Source organism: Sphaeramia orbicularis, unplaced genomic scaffold (assembly GCF_902148855.1).
Source record: "Sphaeramia orbicularis unplaced genomic scaffold, fSphaOr1.1, whole genome shotgun sequence".
In the NCBI taxonomy this organism is placed as follows: Eukaryota; Metazoa; Chordata; class Actinopteri; order Kurtiformes; family Apogonidae; genus Sphaeramia; species Sphaeramia orbicularis.
The window spans coordinates 292,086-310,310 of record NW_021941582.1 but is presented as its reverse complement, the minus strand read 5'-3'; the positions used below and the strand labels follow the sequence as shown (position 1 = coordinate 310,310).

The window sequence follows — 18,225 nt, the reverse complement described above, 5'->3', positions numbered from 1 at the left end:
CCGGATCTCCGGGACCGGACCCGGGTTCGTGTGGTCGGACTTTGTGGAGGACTTTTCCGTCCACATGGTCCAGGTCTGACTCAAACCAGACCAGATTTAAATGGACTCACGGGTTCCGTCGAACCGGGTGGCGATGGTCTCCAGGAAGGTGTTCTGAGGCGCGATCAGACCCCGCATCACCGGCATCCGAGAGCGGGTAGAGCCGCGTCTGTCCCTGCGCTCCGAGCCATGGCTGTCCCCGGTGGAGGTGGACACGAGCCCGGGCAGGAACCGGGAAGAGGTCCCCTGGCCTCCCCCCAGCCCCTGGAGGAGGGCACCGATACGAGAGAGCCGGGACTCCACGGCGGAAGAGGAGAGAGTACTGGAGGAGAGAGGAGGAGAGGAGGGGGGAGGAGGAGGAAGAGGAGAGAGGAGGGGGAGTACTGGAGGAGAGAGGAGAGGAGGGGGGAGGGGGGAGGAAGAGGAGAGAGGAGAGAGGAGGGGGAGTACCGGAGGAGAGAGGAGAGGAGGGGGGAGGAGGAGGAAGAGGAGAGAGGAGGAGAGGAGGGGGGAGGAGGAGGGGGAGGAGAGAGGAGGAGAGGAGGGGGGAGGAGGAGGAAGAGGAGAGAGGAGGGGGAGTACCAGAGAGGAGAGGAGGGGGGGAGGAGGAGGAAGAGGAGAGAGGAGGAGAGGAGGGGGGAGGGGAGGGGGGGAGGAGGAGGACGCACAAGCGGAGAGAGAGGAGAGAGGGGGAGGGGGAGGAGGAGGAAGAGGAGAGAGGAGGAGAGGATTGGGGGAGGAGGCGGAAGAGGAGAGAGGAGGGGGGAGGGGGGGAGGAGGAGAGGAAGGCGAGAGAGGTAGGGGAGGAGGAGGAAGAGGAGGAGGGGCGGGGAGGTACTGGAGGAGAGGAGGAGGAGGAGAGGAGGGGGGGAGAGGAGGAGGAGAGGAGGGGGGAGGGGGGCGGAGGAGGAAGAGGCGAGAGGAGGAGAAGGAGGGGAGGAGGAGGAAGAGGGCGAGAGGAGGAGAGGCGGGGGAGGAGGAGGCAGAGGAGAGAGGCGGAGAGGAGGGGGAGGAGGAGGAAGAGGAGGAGGGGGGGCGAGAGTACTGGAGGAGAGAGGCGGGGGAGAGTACTGAGAGCGGGAGAGGAGGAGAAGAGAGAGGAGGAGGAAGAGGAGGAGGAGGAAGAGGAGAGAGGAGGAGAGGAGGGGGGAGGGGGGGAGGAGGAGGAAGAGGAGAGAGGAGGAGAGGAGGGGGGAGGAGGAGGGGGAGGAGAGAGGAGGAGAGGAGGGGGGAGGAGGAGGAAGAGGAGAGAGGAGGGGGAGTACCAGAGAGGAGAGGAGGGGGGAGGAGGAGGAAGAGGAGAGAGGAGGAGAGGAGGGGGGAGGGGAGGGGGGGAGGAGGAGGAAGAGGAGAGAGGAGGAGAGGAGGGGGGAGGAGGAGGAGAGAGGAGGAGAGGAGGGGGGGGAGTACTGGAGGAGAGAGGAGGGGGGGAGTACTGGAAGAGAGAGGAGGAGGAAGAGGAGGGGGGGGGAGAGGAGGAGAGGAGGGGGGAGGAGGAGGAAGAGGAGAGAGGAGGGGGAGTACCGGAGGAGAGAGGAGAGGAGGGGGGAGGAGGAGGAAGAGGAGAGAGGAGGAGAGGAGGGGGGAGGAGGAGGAAGAGGAGAGAGGAGGAGAGGAGGGGGGAGGGGGGGAGGAGGAGGAAGAGGAGAGAGGAGGGGGAGGAGGAGGAAGAGGAGGGGGGGGGAGTACTGGAGGAGAGAGGAGGGGGGGAGTACTGGAAGAGAGAGGAGGAGGAAGAGGGGGGGGGGGGAGAGGGGGGGTACTGGAGGAGAGAGGAGGAGAGGAGGGGGGGAGGAGGAGGAAGAGGAGAGAGGAGGGGGAGTACTGGAGGAGAGAGGAGAGGAGGGGGGAGGAGGAGGAAGAGGAGAGAGGAGGGGGGAGGGGGGGGGGGGAGAGGAGGGGGGAGGAGGAGGAAGAGGAGGGGGGGGAGGAGGAGGAAGAGGAGGAGAGGGGGGGAGTACTGGAGGAGAGAGGAGGAGAGGAGGGGGGAGGAGGAGGAAGAGGAGAGAGGAGGGGGGGAGTATTGGAGGAGAGAGGAGGAGAGGAGGGGGAGGAAGAGGAGGGGGGGGAGAGGAGGGGGGAGAGGAGGGGGGAGAGAGAGTACTGGAGGGGGGGGGGGAGGAGAGAGGAGAGAGTACTGGAGGAGGAGAGGAGGGGGAGGAGGGAGAGGAGAGAGGAGGAGGAGGGAGAGGAGAGAGGAGGAGGAGAGAGGAGGGGGAGGAGGAAGAGGAGGAAGAGGAGAATTCCATACTATCCTTTAAAAAATGACAACTCCATTGTTTGTTTGTTTTTGTGCAGAAAAAAAAAAACTGAAAAACGTATAAATTCCAAAACATTTACAAACTCTGCTTTCACAAAAACATGTGACTAACCTAAAAAAAAAAAAAGAAAAAGTGGTGTAATTTCCACAGTGTTGTGCTTCAGTTCCACAGAACATTGTTCAAATCCTTTTCTTTGGACTTTTCTATATTTCACACACATTCAGTTTGTTTCATCGTTAGCATAACGAGTATTATTTTAAATATTACAGCTGGTGTCACAACATTAGGACAGGAGTTTGGTTCAACTCTGAATGTTTGGGGGTTTTTTTCTCCACATATTGCGACTTTATTCTGGTAGTGACGAGTGTTTTTCTTTTTCTATCCGTCTGCCGGTCCTGATGGTGCACATATTATGGGATGTTGACTTGCCCTAAAGCTGAACCTCCTTTTCTCAGGATGTTCACTTCACTGATGACGGACAGGAATCACCATGGCAACCACACAGACAGAGGGTTTCCTGAAGTTGATCTGCACGGACATCTGCTGGGGATTCTGGGAAAATACAGATGGATGGAAAAAAAAACAAAACACACAAGATGACGTCTTTAAAAGAAAAAAGAAAAAACACAATAATACACTATAAGAAAAAAGAAAAACACAATAATACACTATAAGAAAAAAAAACACAATAGTACATTATAAGAAAAAATAACACAATAATACACTATAAGAAAAAAAAACACGATGATGCACTGTAAGAAAAAAAAACACAATAGTACACTATAAGAAAAAAAAACCACAATAATACACTATAAGAAAAAAAACACGATAATGCACTGTAAGAAAAAAAAAAACACAATAGTACACTATAAGAAAAAAAAACCACAATAATACACTATAAGAAAAAAAACACGATAATGCACTGTAAGAAAAAAAAAAACACAATAGTACACTATAAGAAAAAAAAACCCCACAATAATACACTAGGAGAAAAAAGAAAAAACACCAAAATACACTATGAGAAAAAAAAACAACAACAACACAATAATACACTATAAGAAAAAATAACATAATAATACATTACAAGAAAAAAAAAAGAAAAAAAACCCACAATGATACACCACAAGAAAAAACAAACAAACAAACACAGTATTACACTATGACTAAACTGTGAGTATTTAGGATAATATGACAAAATGAAGTTGCAACACCTCATTTTCACCAGTAGAGGGCAGTAGTTTTACATTTTAGTAAAATATTCAGAACATTCAGATTTTTGGACCTGAATCCATAAACAGCAGTGATAATAAAAATACACACATATGTGAGTTTTACTGAAAATGATTCTGTTTTTTTTATGGTTTATGTGTTGGATCAGAGGCTGTGCTTTAGTACCCCCCCCCCCCCATTTAGAAAATCTACACGAAAAACAGTTGCTTTCACCAAGATTCAAACCCTACTCTTCCATATTTCAGTCCAATACATGATGAGTGAAAGCCTTCATTCCAGTGTCAGATATCAGACGAACTTAGTGAACGTTAAACTTCCACCTCAGCTCAGGTGAAGTGCACACCAGGGCCGTCACAGTCATTTTAGTGCAGGGGCACATACAGCCCAGAATGGAACCCAGTGGGCCGGACCAGTGAGAGAAGAACAGAAGCAACTATCAGTGAGAGAAGAACAGAAGCAACTATCAGTAAGAGAAGAACAGAAGCAACTATCAGTAAGAGAAGAACAGAAGCAACGACCAGTAAGAGAAGAACAGAAGCAACTATCAGTGAGAGAAGAACAGAAGCAACGACCAGTAAGAGAAGAACAGAAGCAACTATCAGTGAGAGAAGAACAGAAGCAACTATCAGTAAGAGAAGAACAGAAGCAACTATCAGTAAGAGAAGAACAGAAGCAACGACCAGTAAGAGAAGAACAGAAGCAACTATCAGTAAGAGAAGAACAGAAGCAACTATCATTAAGAGAAGAACAGAAGCAACTATCAGTAAGAGAAGAACAGAAGCAACTATCAGTGAGAGAAGAACAGAAGCAACTATCAGTGAGAGAAGAACAGAAGCAACTATCAGTAAGAGAAGAACAGAAGCAACTATCAGTAAGAGAAGAACAGAAGCAACGACCAGTAAGAGAAGAACAGAAGCAACTATCAGTGAGAGAAGAACAGAAGCAACGACCAGTAAGAGAAGAACAGAAGCAACTATCAGTAAGAGAAGAACAGAAGCAACTATCAGTAAGAGAAGAACAGAAGCAACGACCAGTGAGAGAAGAACAGAAGCAACTATCAGTGAGAGAAGAACAGAAGCAACTATCAGTGAGAGAAGAACAGAAGCAACTATCAGTAAGAGAAGAACAGAAGCAACTATCAGTAAGAGAAGAACAGAAGCAACTATCAGTGAGAGAAGAACAGAAGCAACTATCAGTAAGAGAAGAACAGAAGCAACTATCAGTGAGAGAACAGAAGCAACTATCAGTAAGAGAAGAACAGAAGCAACTATCAGTAAGAGAAGAACAGAAGCAACTATCAGTAAGAGAAGAACAGAAGCAACTATCAGTAAGAGAAGAACAGAAGCAACTATCAGTAAGAGAAGAACAGAAGCAACTATCAGTGAGAGAAGAACAGAAGCAACTATCAGTGAGAGAAGAACAGAAGCAACGACCAGTAAGAGAAGAACAGAAGCAGCTATCAGTGAGAGAAGAACAGAAGCAACTATCAGTGAGAGAAGAACAGAAGCAACTATCAGTAAGAGAAGAACAGAAGCAACTATCAGTAAGAGAAGAACAGAAGCAACTATCAGTGAGAGAAGAACAGAAGCAACTATCAGTGAGAGAAGAACAGAAGCAACGACCAGTAAGAGAAGAACAGAAGCAGCTATCAGTGAGAGAAGAACAGAAGCAACTATCAGTGAGAGAAGAACAGAAGCAACTATCAGTGAGAGAAGAACAGAAGCAACGACCAGTAAGAGAAGAACAGAAGCAACTATCAGTGAGAGAAGAACAGAAGCAACTATCAGTAAGAGAAGAACAGAAGCAACTATCAGTGAGAGAAGAACAGAAGCAACTATCAGTAAGAGAAGAACAGAAGCAACTATCAGTGAGAGAACAGAAGCAACTATCAGTAAGAGAAGAACAGAAGCAACTATCAGTAAGAGAAGAACAGAAGCAACTATCAGTAAGAGAAGAACAGAAGCAACTATCAGTAAGAGAAGAACAGAAGCAACTATCAGTGAGAGAAGAACAGAAGCAACTATCAGTGAGAGAAGAACAGAAGCAACGACCAGTAAGAGAAGAACAGAAGCAGCTATCAGTGAGAGAAGAACAGAAGCAACTATCAGTGAGAGAAGAACAGAAGCAACTATCAGTAAGAGAAGAACAGAAGCAACTATCAGTAAGAGAAGAACAGAAGCAACTATCAGTGAGAGAACAGAAGCAACTATCAGTAAGAGAAGAACAGAAGCAACTATCAGTGAAAGAACAGAAGCAACTATCAGTAAGAGAAGAACAGAAGCAACTATCAGTAAGAGAAGAACAGAAGCAACTATCAGTAAGAGAAGAACAGAAGCAACTATCAGTAAGAGAAGAACAGAAGCAACTATCAGTGAGAGAAGAACAGAAGCAACGACCAGTAAGAGAAGAACAGAAGCAACTATCAGTAAGAGAAGAACAGAAGCAACTATCAGTGAGAGAAGAACAGAAGCAACTATCAGTGAGAGAAGAACAGAAGCAACGACCAGTAAGAGAAGAACAGAAGCAACTATCAGTGAGAGAAGAACAGAAGCAACTATCAGTGAGAGAAGAACAGAAGCAACTATCAGTAAGAGAAGAACAGAAGCAACTATCAGTAAGAGAAGAACAGAAGCAACTATCAGTGAGAGAGGAACAGAAGCAACTATCAGTGAGAGAAGAACAGAAGCAACGACCAGTAAGAGAAGAACAGAAGCAACTATCAGTGAGAGAAGAACAGAAGCAACGACCAGTAAGAGAAGAACAGAAGCAACTATCAGTAAGAGAAGAACAGAAGCAACTATCAGTGAGAGAAGAACAGAAGCAACTACCAGTGAGAGAAGAACAGAAGCAACTATCAGTAAGAGAAGAACAGAAGCAACTATCAGTAAGAGAAGAACAGAAGCAACTATCAGTGAGAGAAGAACAGAAGCAACGACCAGTAAGAGAAGAACAGAAGCAACTATCAGTAAGAGAAGAACAGAAGCAACTATCAGTGAGAGAAGAACAGAAGCAACTATCAGTAAGAGAAGAACAGAAGCAACTATCAGTAAGAGAAGAACAGAAGCAACTATCAGTAAGAGAAGAACAGAAGCAACTACCAGTGAGAGAAGAACAGAAGCAACTATCAGTAAGAGAAGAACAGAAGCAACTATCAGTAAGAGAAGAACAGAAGCAACTATCAGTAAGAGAAGAACAGAAGCAACTACCAGTGAGAGAAGAACAGAAGCAACTATCAGTAAGAGAAGAACAGAAGCAACTATCAGTAAGAGAAGAACAGAAGCAACTATCAGTAAGAGAAGAACAGAAGCAACTATCAGTAAGAGAAGAACAGAAGCAACTATCAGTAAGAGAAGAACAGAAGCAACTATCAATATGACAACTCCAAATTTATGTCTTTGTTTTAGTGTAAAAAAAACCCCAAAACATTCAATTATGAAAATACTTACTTTTATAAACTATCCCCCCCAAAAAAGGAAAAACAGAAATTGAAATTAAAAAACATAAGAAAATTTAGTGTACTTTTCTCAGTCTTCTTCCTCCACTTCTCATTAGTCCATGTGCATTCTGGGTCAGATCTACAAAGACACTAAACACTGAGGAACAGGAAGAACAAATAGGACAACTGAAGAATGTGAATGAATTTTCTGTCGACATTTCAGGTTATTCACATGTTATTGGTACAGGAGAGTTTGTAAATGTAAATATTTTCATAATTTAATGTTATTGTTTGCACTAAAACAAAGGAAAAATTAAGTTGTTAATTCTATATTTTTATTTATTTATTTATTTTTTTTTTGGCTTAATTCAAGATTTTTTACTTAATTGAAGGTTTTTTTTGCTTAATTCAAGATTTTTTTCTAAATTTGAGATTTTTGGGGGGTTAATTGAAGATTTTTTACTAAATCGAAGATTTTTCTTTTTTTTTTTTTGCTTAATTGAAGATTGCTTTTTGTATTTAATTGAGGATTTATTTATTTATTTATTTATTTTTGCTTAATTCAAGATTTTTTCCTCAAGTCAAGCTTTTTTTGTTTTTTGTCTTAATTCAAGATTTTTTTTATTTTTTTTTTACTTAATTGAAGATTTTTTTTTTGGCTTAATTCAAGATTTTTTTGCTAAATTTGAGATTTTTGGGGTTAATTGAAGAGTTGTTTTTTTTTTTTACTAAATTGAAGATTTTTTTTTTTTTTTTTTGGCTTAATTCAAAATTTTTTCCTTAAGTCAAGCTAATTTTCTATTTTTTCTTTCTTTTTTTTTTTTGCATAATTCAATTCAAGACTGTGGAATTTTTGCACTTGGCAAAACCATCCCAGGGGCTGAACTGGACCCTTTGACGGGACACATTTGGCCCCCGGACCGTATGTTTGACACCCCTGAATTAGATTCAATTCACATCAATATTAGTTGAGTTCTAATTTTAAATGTGTGGGAAATGGGATTTTCAGTGTTCAGTGTAAATGTCCACAGAGTCCACATTCCACAGTGGATGTGGACAGTTTAGTTCCACATACAACAGATTGTTCTAAGCTACAGGTGGATCCAACTGGAGGAGAATCGGAGTCGTTTGGAATTTTGGATGAATTTCTGAAAATGTCTCAGTGATGACAGATGGAAAACTGTAGATGTTGTGACCTTGCTGTGACCTTGAACTTTGTCCTACTGGGACCAAAATGGACTGGGCTGGTCCCAGGGCCTAGGCCTATCTGTGGGGAAGATCTGGGAAAGATGGGTGGAAGAGTTTTACACTGAAGATGAACAAACAAACAAACAAACAAACAAACAAACAAACAAACACACAAACAAACAAACAAAGCAAAGTGACCACAGTTCCTCCTGGCAGAGGGAATAATAGGATAAGAACTGTTGAGTCAAAAAAGTCAAATTCAGTCATGAAAATGTTTACATCTTCGAACTGTACTCGAACATAACATGAACAAATATGAACAACCTGAAAATTCTGAAGAAAAATCAGTGCAATGTGAACAATATTCGGCCTCAGTTTATTATGTATACATGTGCATCACAACCTACAGATCCCAGTGGATCTACAAACACCAAACATGAAATAACAGACTGAATATTATTCAAATTCTTCACTTAAGATGTTTCAGGTTATTCACTTTTTTAAAATAAAAGGCTAGTCTGTAAATGAAAATATTCTTGTGTTATGTAACTGTTTTTACACTAAAACAAAGACAAAAATGAGCATTTTTCATAATTTCTAGGTTATTATGATCGTATTTTACTGGTCTGATCATTTTTAGATTGAATTGACCTAAAATGATTTTAATATCCTTGATTGTTTATGTCTTCAGTGTAATTTTTGCTTTTCGTAAACTCATCCCAGGGGTCAGATGGGACCCTTTGGTGGGCCACGTTTGGCCCCCGGGCCACATGTTTGACACCTGTGATGTATAATATGTGTGAAATATGAACAACATGATGCACAGTATTTTAGGTAAAACAAAAAAACAAAAACAAAACAGTCTTGTATATATAGAACCCCCCCCACCCTTCCAAACAACAGCCTGCAATGACAGTTCAAGTCCACCAGAGGTCACCATGAAGGCACAAACCACACACACCCATAAGGAGTCATTTACCTTCTGTTACTAGTGGTGTGTGATACTACAAATAAAATATCACAGAATTCAGTTCAGTTCAATTAAAAAATATATACATAAATAAAGTAAAATAAATAAAATAAAAATACAAAAAAAAAAAAAAAATAATAATAATAATAATTAAGTAATTGAAAAAAAAAAAAAAGTAGAATGCAAAAAATTATCCACTATAAGAAAAAAAAGAGAAAAAAAACCCCCAAAAATTACGTGAAAAATATACAAAATCTCATGTAAAGTTAGGAAAAAAAACTGTATTTTAATTATGGAAAATTACTGTATTTTTATGAGATGGTTATTTTCTTTTTTTTTTTATTTAACATTTTATTTTTATTTAATTTGTTTTTATTTAACAGTATTTTTTGGCGCCCCTGCTGCCGGAATGATACTGTTTTTTTGTTTTGTTTTTTTGTTTTTTTAACTTTTTTTGTTTTTTTTTTACAGTGTAGCTCCACGTAGGTCAGCAGTTGGTAGCACTAATGCTTTTGTAGAACAGTCTTCTGATAAACCGGCAGAAGTCGACCCTCAGACCTGTTCCGTCTTGCCCTTTGTGTCTTCGTCGTTTACAAATGAATTCTATAATATTGTATTGTAACGTCTGCATCTGTAAAAACCATAATCGCTATGACGACAACAGAAACAGCCCACAAAACTCCCATGATCCTCTCCTTTCATTTTGGACTGTACTGGTCTGACTGGGACTGAACTGGAGCTGGTGAACAGGTGAGGAGAGTTATGACCCACTGCCACTACATGGTGTCGGCTCGACTCGACTCGACTCGACTCGACTTGGCCTTTTTGCGTTTCCATTACAAAAAAGGACATGGAATCTGGTACCTGGTACTACTTTTTCTGTATCACCTCCGCCAAGGTTCCAGGACTGCGGACCAGATACTAAAACAGGACGTGTACACACTGCAGACCACTGATTGGTCAGAGAGTGACCCGCCGTTTTACAAAAAACACACACAGAAGTGGACAGTACATATGTCGGTACGTTAACCCACATGAGAACAGCCCAAACCTGCACCAGGGTCGGACCAGGAGGTTCAGTCTGTGGTGGAAGACGGAAAAATTCCGATGAGACCACATGCAACAAGTGAGTTTATCAGCAACTCTGAACAGACGACATGGAAGTATCGCTATGACAACCAGGTACTGTAAAGTCGGAAGTATCTTGTAATGGAAACGGTCTGAGGGAATACTGAGCCGAGCCGAGCCGAGCCGAGCCGAGCCGAGCCGGTTCCATGTAGTGGAAACACAGCATGAGACTGATGAGGGGGTGTGGCTGACAGGAGGAGTGACAGCTGGAGTGGGTGTGGCTGACAGGGGGAGTGACAGCTGGAGTGGGTGCGGCTGACAGATCCAGATCCAGTATTCAGACCACCATGAGGACTCCTCTGGTCCAGATCCAGTATTCAGACCACCATGAGGACTCCTCTGGTCCAGATCCAGTATTCAGACCACCATGAGGACTCCTCTGGTCCAGATCCAGTATTCAGACCACCATGAGGACTCCTCTGGTCCAGATCCAGTATTCAGTTGTTTTTGTTTCTTTATTTAAGTGAGTCCATAGATGATGAGTTTATTTATTTCACTGAACACATGCCTCAGTTCTTATTGTTATTTTGGTTTATTTGTTATTTTTTTAAGTGAAGCCATAAATGATTTGTTTATTTATTTGACTGATTTATTTATTTATTTATTCATTTATTTATTTATTTATCCATCCATCCATCCATCCATCCATCCATCCATCCATCCATTATCCACTGCTTATCCCACAGACATAGTCTCTCCAACATGTCCTGGGTCTTCCCCGAGGTCTCCTCCCGGTGGGACATGCCCAGAACACCTCCCCAGGGAGACGTCCAGGAGGATCTGAAACAGATGCGTGATCCACCTCAGCTGGCCCCTCTCGACACGGAGGAGCAGCGGCTCTACTCTGAGCTCCTCCCTGGTGACTGAGCTCCTCCCCCTATCCCTAAGGGTGCGCCCAGCCACCCTGCAGAGGAAACTCATTTGGACCGCTTGTATCCAGGATCTGGTCCTTTCGGTCCTGACCCAAAGCTCATGACCATAGGTGAGGGGAGGAACGTAGACTGACCGGTAAATCCAGAGCTTCTCCTCTCGGCTCAGCTCCTTCTTCACCACAACCGACCGGTACAGCAACTGCATCACTGCAGACGCTGCACCGATTCGTCTGTCAATCTCACGCTCCATCCTTCCCTCACTGTGAACAAGACCCAGATACTTGAACTCCTCCACTTGGGGCAAAGACTCCCCACCGACCCAGAGAGGACAGACCACCTTTTTCCGGTCCAGAACCATGGCCTCAGATTTGGAGGTGCTGATCCTCATCCCGCTCGCTTCACACTCGGCTGCAAACCGACCCAGGTCACGCTGAAGGTCCAGGTTCGATGAGGCCAACAGGACAACATCATCTGCAAAAAGCAGAGACGAAATCCTGTGGTCCCCAAACCGGACCCCCTCCGGCCCCTGGCTGCGCCAAGAAATTCTGTCCATAAAAATAATGAACAGAACCGGTGACAAAGGGCAGCCCTGCCGGAGTCCAACATGCACCTGGAACAGGTCTGACTTACTGCCGGCAATGTGAACCAGACTCCTGCTTCGGTCATACAAGGACCAGACTGCCCTTAGCAAAGGGCCCCGGACCCCATACTCCCAAAGCACCCCCCACAGGATACCATGAGGGACACGGTCGAACGCCTTCTCCAGATCCACAAAACACATGTGGACTGGTTGGGCGAACTCCCATGAACCCTCGAGCACCCGATGGAGAGTATAGAGCTGGTCCAGCGTTCCACGACCGGGACGAAAACCGCATTGTTCCTCCTGGATCTGAGGTTCGACTATCGGTCGGATCCTCCTCTCCAGTACCTGGAATAGACTTTCCCCGGGAGGCTGAGGAGTGTGATCCCCCTATAGTTGGAGCACATCCTCCGGTCCCCTTTCTTCAGGGACCACCACCCCGGTCTGCCAATCCAGAGGTACTGTCCCCGACCGCCACGCGATGTTACAGAGACGAGTCAACCAAGACAGTCCCTGCACATCCAGAGACTGAAGGTACTCAGGGCCAATCTCATCCACCCCCGGTGCCCTGCCACCGAGGAGCTGTCCAACCACCTCAGTGACTTCAGCTTGGGTGACGGATGAGTCCACCTCTGAGACCTGGACCAGTCCACCTCTGAGACCTGGACCAGTCCACCTCTGAGACCTGACCAGTTCACCTCTGGGACATTAGGGCGTTAGACGTTTGGGCCTGCCGAGTCGGTCCGGTTTCCTCCTTCGCCAGCGGATCCAACTCACCACCAGGTGGTGATCAGTTGACAGCTCTGCCCCTCTCTTCACCCGAGTGTCCAAAACACGCGGCCGGAGGTCTGATGACACGACAACGAAGTCGATCATGGACCTCCGGCCTAGGGTGTCCTGGTGCCAGGTGCACTTACGGACAACCTTGTGTTCAAACATGGTGTTTGTTCTGGACAAACTGTGACTAGCACAGAAGTCCAATAACAGAACACCACTCAGGTTCAGATCAGGAGGCCGTTCCTCCCCATCACCCCCCTCCAGGTCTCACTGTCGTTGCCCACGTGGGCATTGAAGTTGCCCAGGAGAACAATGGAGTCCCCAGTCGGAGCACCATCCAGCGCCCCACCCGGGGACTCCAAGAAGGCCGGGTACTCTGCACTGCTGTTCGGCCCGTAGGCCCAGACAACAGTGAGGCACCTGTCCCCGACCCGAAGGCACAGGGACGCAACCCTCTGGTTCACTATTATTTATTTATTTATTTATTTATTTATTTATTTATAAAATGAATCCATAGATGATTTGTTTATTTATTTGACTTAAGTGTTATTTTTGTTTATTATTATTATTATTATTATTATTATTATTATTATTATTATTATTATTATTATTATTATTATCATTATTATTATTATTATTATTATTATTATTATTTAAAGTGAATTCATAGAAGATTTGTTTATTTATATATATATATATATTTTTTTTTTTAGGTGAATCCATTGGTCATTTGTTTATTTATTTAACTGAACACATGCCTCAGTTCATATTCTTATTTTTGTTTATTTGGTTTTTTAGTGAAGCCATAGGTGATTTGTTTATTTATCTGACTGAAGTGTAATTTTTGTAATTTTTGTTTATTTGTTTATTTTCTTAAAGTGAAGCCATTGATTGTTTGTTTATTTATTTTACCAAAGACATGCCTCAGTCTTTGTTATTATTTTTAAAATTTATTTATTTATTTATTTATTTTTAAGAGAAGCTGTAATGCCTCAGTCCTCATTGTTTGTTTATTTGTTTATTTTTCAAGTGAAGCCATTGATGATTTGTTTATTTATTTGACTGAAGACATGCCTCAGTCCTTGTTGTTATTTTTTTTTCCTTAAGTGAAAACACAGATGATTGACTGATTGATTGATTTAATTAATTTAATAAAGCCATATATTATTTATTTATTTATTTATTTATTTATTTATTTATTTATTTATTTATTTAAGTGAAGACCTGCCTCAGTCCTTATTGTTATTTTTATTGTTTATTTATTTATTACAGTGAGGCCATTGATTGATTTATTTATTCAACTGAAGACATGTCTCAGTCTTTATTATTTATTTATTTATTTATTTATTTATTTATTTATTTATTTAAGTGAATCCATTGGTTATTTATTTATTTATTTGTTTATTTCTTGAACTGAAGACCTTCCTCAGTCCTTCTTATTATTTTTGTTGTTTATTGTTGTTGTTTACTTCCTTCCTTCTGTCTGTCTCATGTTATTGATCGTGCACGTGCCGGAGTCGGATCACCCGCAGATTACGGCCACAGATTTACAGGTCGCGCGCCGTGTGGATGGAGCATCTGGCGCGCGTCTCCGCATCTTCCCAGCCTCGTGCCCGTTCGGACGGTCGGTCTCGCGCCCTCCGCTTCTACCGCCGCTTCCGCCGCCGCCGCTCGTCGTCGTTTTCTTCTTCGGGTCGGTGAAGAAGCAGCAGCGGGAGCAGACACCGGAGGAGACCCGGGGAGGCGGACACGGCCATGGGCGGACCGAGGCCGTAGAACCCCCCCCCCCCCCCCCCCCCCCCCCCCCACCCCCATCACCACCACCGCGCGCTCCGCCACATCCGCCACCGGACGCCGTTGTGTTTTGGGTCTTGATCCCCGGTGAAAATGGCGACTGGAGCGGGCTGGCAGCCTCCGTACACCTCCTCCTCCTCCTCCTCCTCCTCCTCCTCCTCTGGGTCTAAATTCATGCCTTCTCCAACATCCAACATGTTTTATGACGGAAGTGTGACCCTGGAGTACAGCCAAGACCTGCACCTGAAGATGAGCAAGAAGATAGCCCAGCTCACCAAGGTGGGACACGGATGGATGAGTGAGGGATGGATGGATGGATGGATGAGGGGATGGGTGCAGGTGGAGGAGGTGCAGGTGGAGGTGCACATGCATGGCTCCATGGAGGCCAACAACTGCAGGAGAGACTGTGAAGGAGGATGATTCTGATTTAATACAGAAAAAAGACTGAAAAGATACAGAAATATTTACATTTATAAACTGTCCTTTCAGAAGAACATAGAAAACACCAGACAGCATGAGAATGAAGTCTAAAATATGGAGAGAAAAGATGGAATTATAGGACAATAAAGTCAAATACAAAAACAGTCACAATTTAACAAAAATAAAGTCGTAGTTTAAAAAAACAGCTCATTGTTTAATGAAAATAATGTACTTTTATGACAGTAAAGTCGTAATATTTCAAGAATAAAGTCAGAGCTGAAAAGAAAAAAAAAACCCTCATAATTTCATGAAAATAGTGTCATACTTTTATGAGACTAAAGTTGTAATATTTCAAGAATAATGTCGTAATTAAAAAAAAAAAAAGTCAATCTCATGAAAATAATGTCGTACTTTCATGACATTAAAGGTGTAATATTTCAAGAATAATGCTGCAGTTAAAAAAAAGAAAAACAAGCTCATAATTCCATGAAAATAATGTCGTACTTTTATGAGACTAAAGTCATAGCATTTCAAGAATAAAGTCGTAGTTTCAAAAAACTCCGAATTTAACAAAAATTGATGGGAAAGAACTATAGAATAGCCTTTAAATTATGACAAATACCATTTTTTTCTGTTTTAGTGCAGAAAAAAATACTGTGAATGAGGATTATTCTGATTTAATAGAGGAAAAAAATACTGAAAGACTGAAAAAATACAGAAATATTTACATTTATAAACTATCCTTTCATAAGAACATAGAAAACACTAGACACGATGAGAATAAAGTCTAAAATATGGAGAGAAAAGCTGGAATTTTATGAGAATAAAGTCAAATACAAAAAGAGTCAGAATTAAAAAAAAAAAAAAAAGTCGTAGTTTAAAAAAACAGCTCGTTATTTAATGAAAATAATGTACTTTTAGGACAATAAAGTCGTAATATTTCAAGAATTAAGTCAGAGCTTCAAAAAAACAACTCACAATTTAATGAAAATAATGTCGTACTTTTATGAGATTAAAGTTGTAATATTTCAAGAGTAATGTTGTAGTTTTAAAAAAAGTCATAATTTAATAAAAAATAATGTCGTACTTTAATGAAACTATAGTCGTAATATTTCAAGAATAATGTCGTAGATAAAAAAAAAAAAAACAAACTCATAATTTAATGAAAATAATGTTTTACTTTCATGAGATTAAAGTCCTAATATTTCAAGAATAAAGTCGTAGTTTTAAAAAACTCAGAATTTAACAAAAATTGATGGGAAAGAACTGTAGAATAGCCTTTAAATTATGACAAATACCATTTTTTTCTGTTTTAGTGCAGAAAAAAATACTCTGAATGAGGATTATTCTGATTTAATAGAGGACAAAAGACTGAAAAATCCAAAAATATTTACATTTACGAACTGTCCTTTCATAAGAACCTAAAAAACACTAGACACAATGAGAATAAAGTCTAAAATATGGAGAGAAAAGCTGGAATTTTAGAAGAATAAAGTCAAATACAAAGAGTCACAGTTTATTACCAGGATTAAAGTCATAGTTCCAAAAAAAAACATCTTATAATTTAATGAAAACAAAGTCGTGCTATTATGAGATTCAAGTTGTAATATTTCGTGAACAAAGCCATAATTTTAAAAGAATGAAGTCGTAATATTTTGACAAGAAAGTCGTAGTTTAAAAAATATAAAAACCCTCATAATTTCATGAAAATAGTGTACTTTTATGAGATTAAAGTCGTAATATTTTGAGAATAATGTCATCACATTTCGAGAATAAAGTCGTAGTTTTAAACTAGAAAAAGTGCAGACCCCCCCCCCCCCCATCACCACCAAAATTTAATCATTTGTTCCTTGTGCCAGTATCAACTTGTGCTGAAAATTTCATCCAAATCCATCCATAACTTTTTGAATTATGTCGAACGGACAGACAGAGAAATTTTACAGATATAAAAGTCGTATTTTAAAAAAACAGCTCATAATTGAACAAAAATCATGTTCTACTTTTATGAGACTATACTCGAAATATTAAGAGAATAAAGACAAATAACAAAAAGAGTTATAATTTTATGAGAATAAAGTTGTAATATTCTAAGAAAAAAGTCGTAGTTTTTAAAAACTCATTTAATGAAAATATTGCCATACTTTTTTGAGATTAAAGTCATAATGTTTTGAGAATAAAGTCGTAGTTTTAAAAAAAAAAAAAGCTCATAATTTAATGAAAATGTCACACGTTTATGAGAATAAAGTTGTAATATTTTGAGAATAAAGTTGTCACGTTTCGAGAATTAAGTCGCAGTTTACAAAAACCCTCATAATTTAATGAAAAGGGATGGGAAAGAACTGCAGAATAGCCTTTAAATTCAGACAAATCCTGTTTTCTGTTTCAGTGAAGAAAAAAAAACCTTAAAGACTTTTAAAAAATCCCAAATTTTTTAATTTGAGATTTACAAACTATCCTTTCATATGGAGGCACAGAAGAACCACAGAAGAAAATAAAAACACTGGTTATGAGGAGAAGAAAGTCTAAAATATGGAGATAAAGGATGGACTTGTAGGAGAATAAAGTCAAACACAAAAAGAGTCCGAATTTTACAAAAATAAAAGTCAGGATATTTTGAAAAGAAAGTCGTAGTTTAAAAAAAAAAGTCACAATTTAACAAAAATACTGTCGTACTTTTATGAGAATAAAGTCATAAAATATGGAGATAAAAGCTGAAATTTTATGAGAATAAAGTCAAATACAAAAAGAGTCCGAATGTTGCAAGATTAAAGTCATAATATTTTGAAAGGAAAGTCGTAATTTAAAAGAAACAAACAAAAAAAACTTATAATTTAATGAAAATAATGTCTTACGTTTATGAGATTAAAGTCGTAACATTTCTCGAATAAAGTCGTAGTTTAATAAAACAAATAAACAAAAAAAAAACAGTTTATAATTTAATGAAAATAATGTACTTTCATGAGATTAAAGTCATAATATGTTGAGAATGACGTCATTAAAGGGTTAAGGTTAACCCTAACCCTTTTTAATTAATTAATTAATTAATTAATTTATTTATTTAAAGAAGTGGAGGTGGCCCCTCCCCTCTGCCTTGGTGGTCTGCCTGTGGACTGAACCTGTGTCCTCTGCACACAGTCCTGGAAGCCTTCCACAGCCCTGTCTGTCTAACCCTAACCCTAACCCTAACCCTAACCCTAACCCAGAACCCTAACCCACTAACCCTCTAACCTTAACCCTAACCCTAACCCTCTAACCCTAACCCACTAACCCTAACCCTCTAACCCTAACCCACTAACCCTAACCCTCTAACCCTAACCCACTAACCCTAACCCTAACCCACTAACCCTAAACCCACTAACCCTAACCCACTAACCCTAACCCTAACCCTCTAACCCTAACCCTAACCCACTAACCCTAACCCTCTAACCCTAACCCTAACCCTAACCCTCTAACCCTAACCCACTAACCCTAACCCTAACCCTCTAACCCTAACCCACTAACCCTAACCCTCTAACCCTAACCCTAACCCT

At 41.3% G+C, this 18,225-nt stretch overlaps 2 protein-coding genes across 2 annotated transcripts in view; one reads left to right on the top strand and one right to left on the bottom strand.

Annotated features, from left to right (window-relative positions):
* Positions 1-371, bottom strand: part of LOC115416258 (potassium voltage-gated channel subfamily H member 8-like) — a gene marked incomplete at its 3' end in the record, with an annotated part of 31,811 nt that extends 31,440 nt beyond the window's left edge. The window contains exon 1 of the mRNA XM_030130004.1: positions 111-371. Within this exon, the coding sequence (XP_029985864.1) occupies positions 111-186 (76 nt within the window). The remainder of the gene's footprint in view (positions 1-110) is intronic.
* Positions 372-14,368: 13,997 nt separating this feature from the next.
* Positions 14,369-18,225, top strand: part of fam184aa (family with sequence similarity 184 member Aa) — an 84,640-nt gene continuing 80,783 nt past the window's right edge. Inside the window, exon 1 of the mRNA XM_030130002.1 lies at positions 14,369-14,554. Coding sequence (XP_029985862.1) covers positions 14,369-14,554 — 186 coding nt within the window. The remainder of the gene's footprint in view (positions 14,555-18,225) is intronic.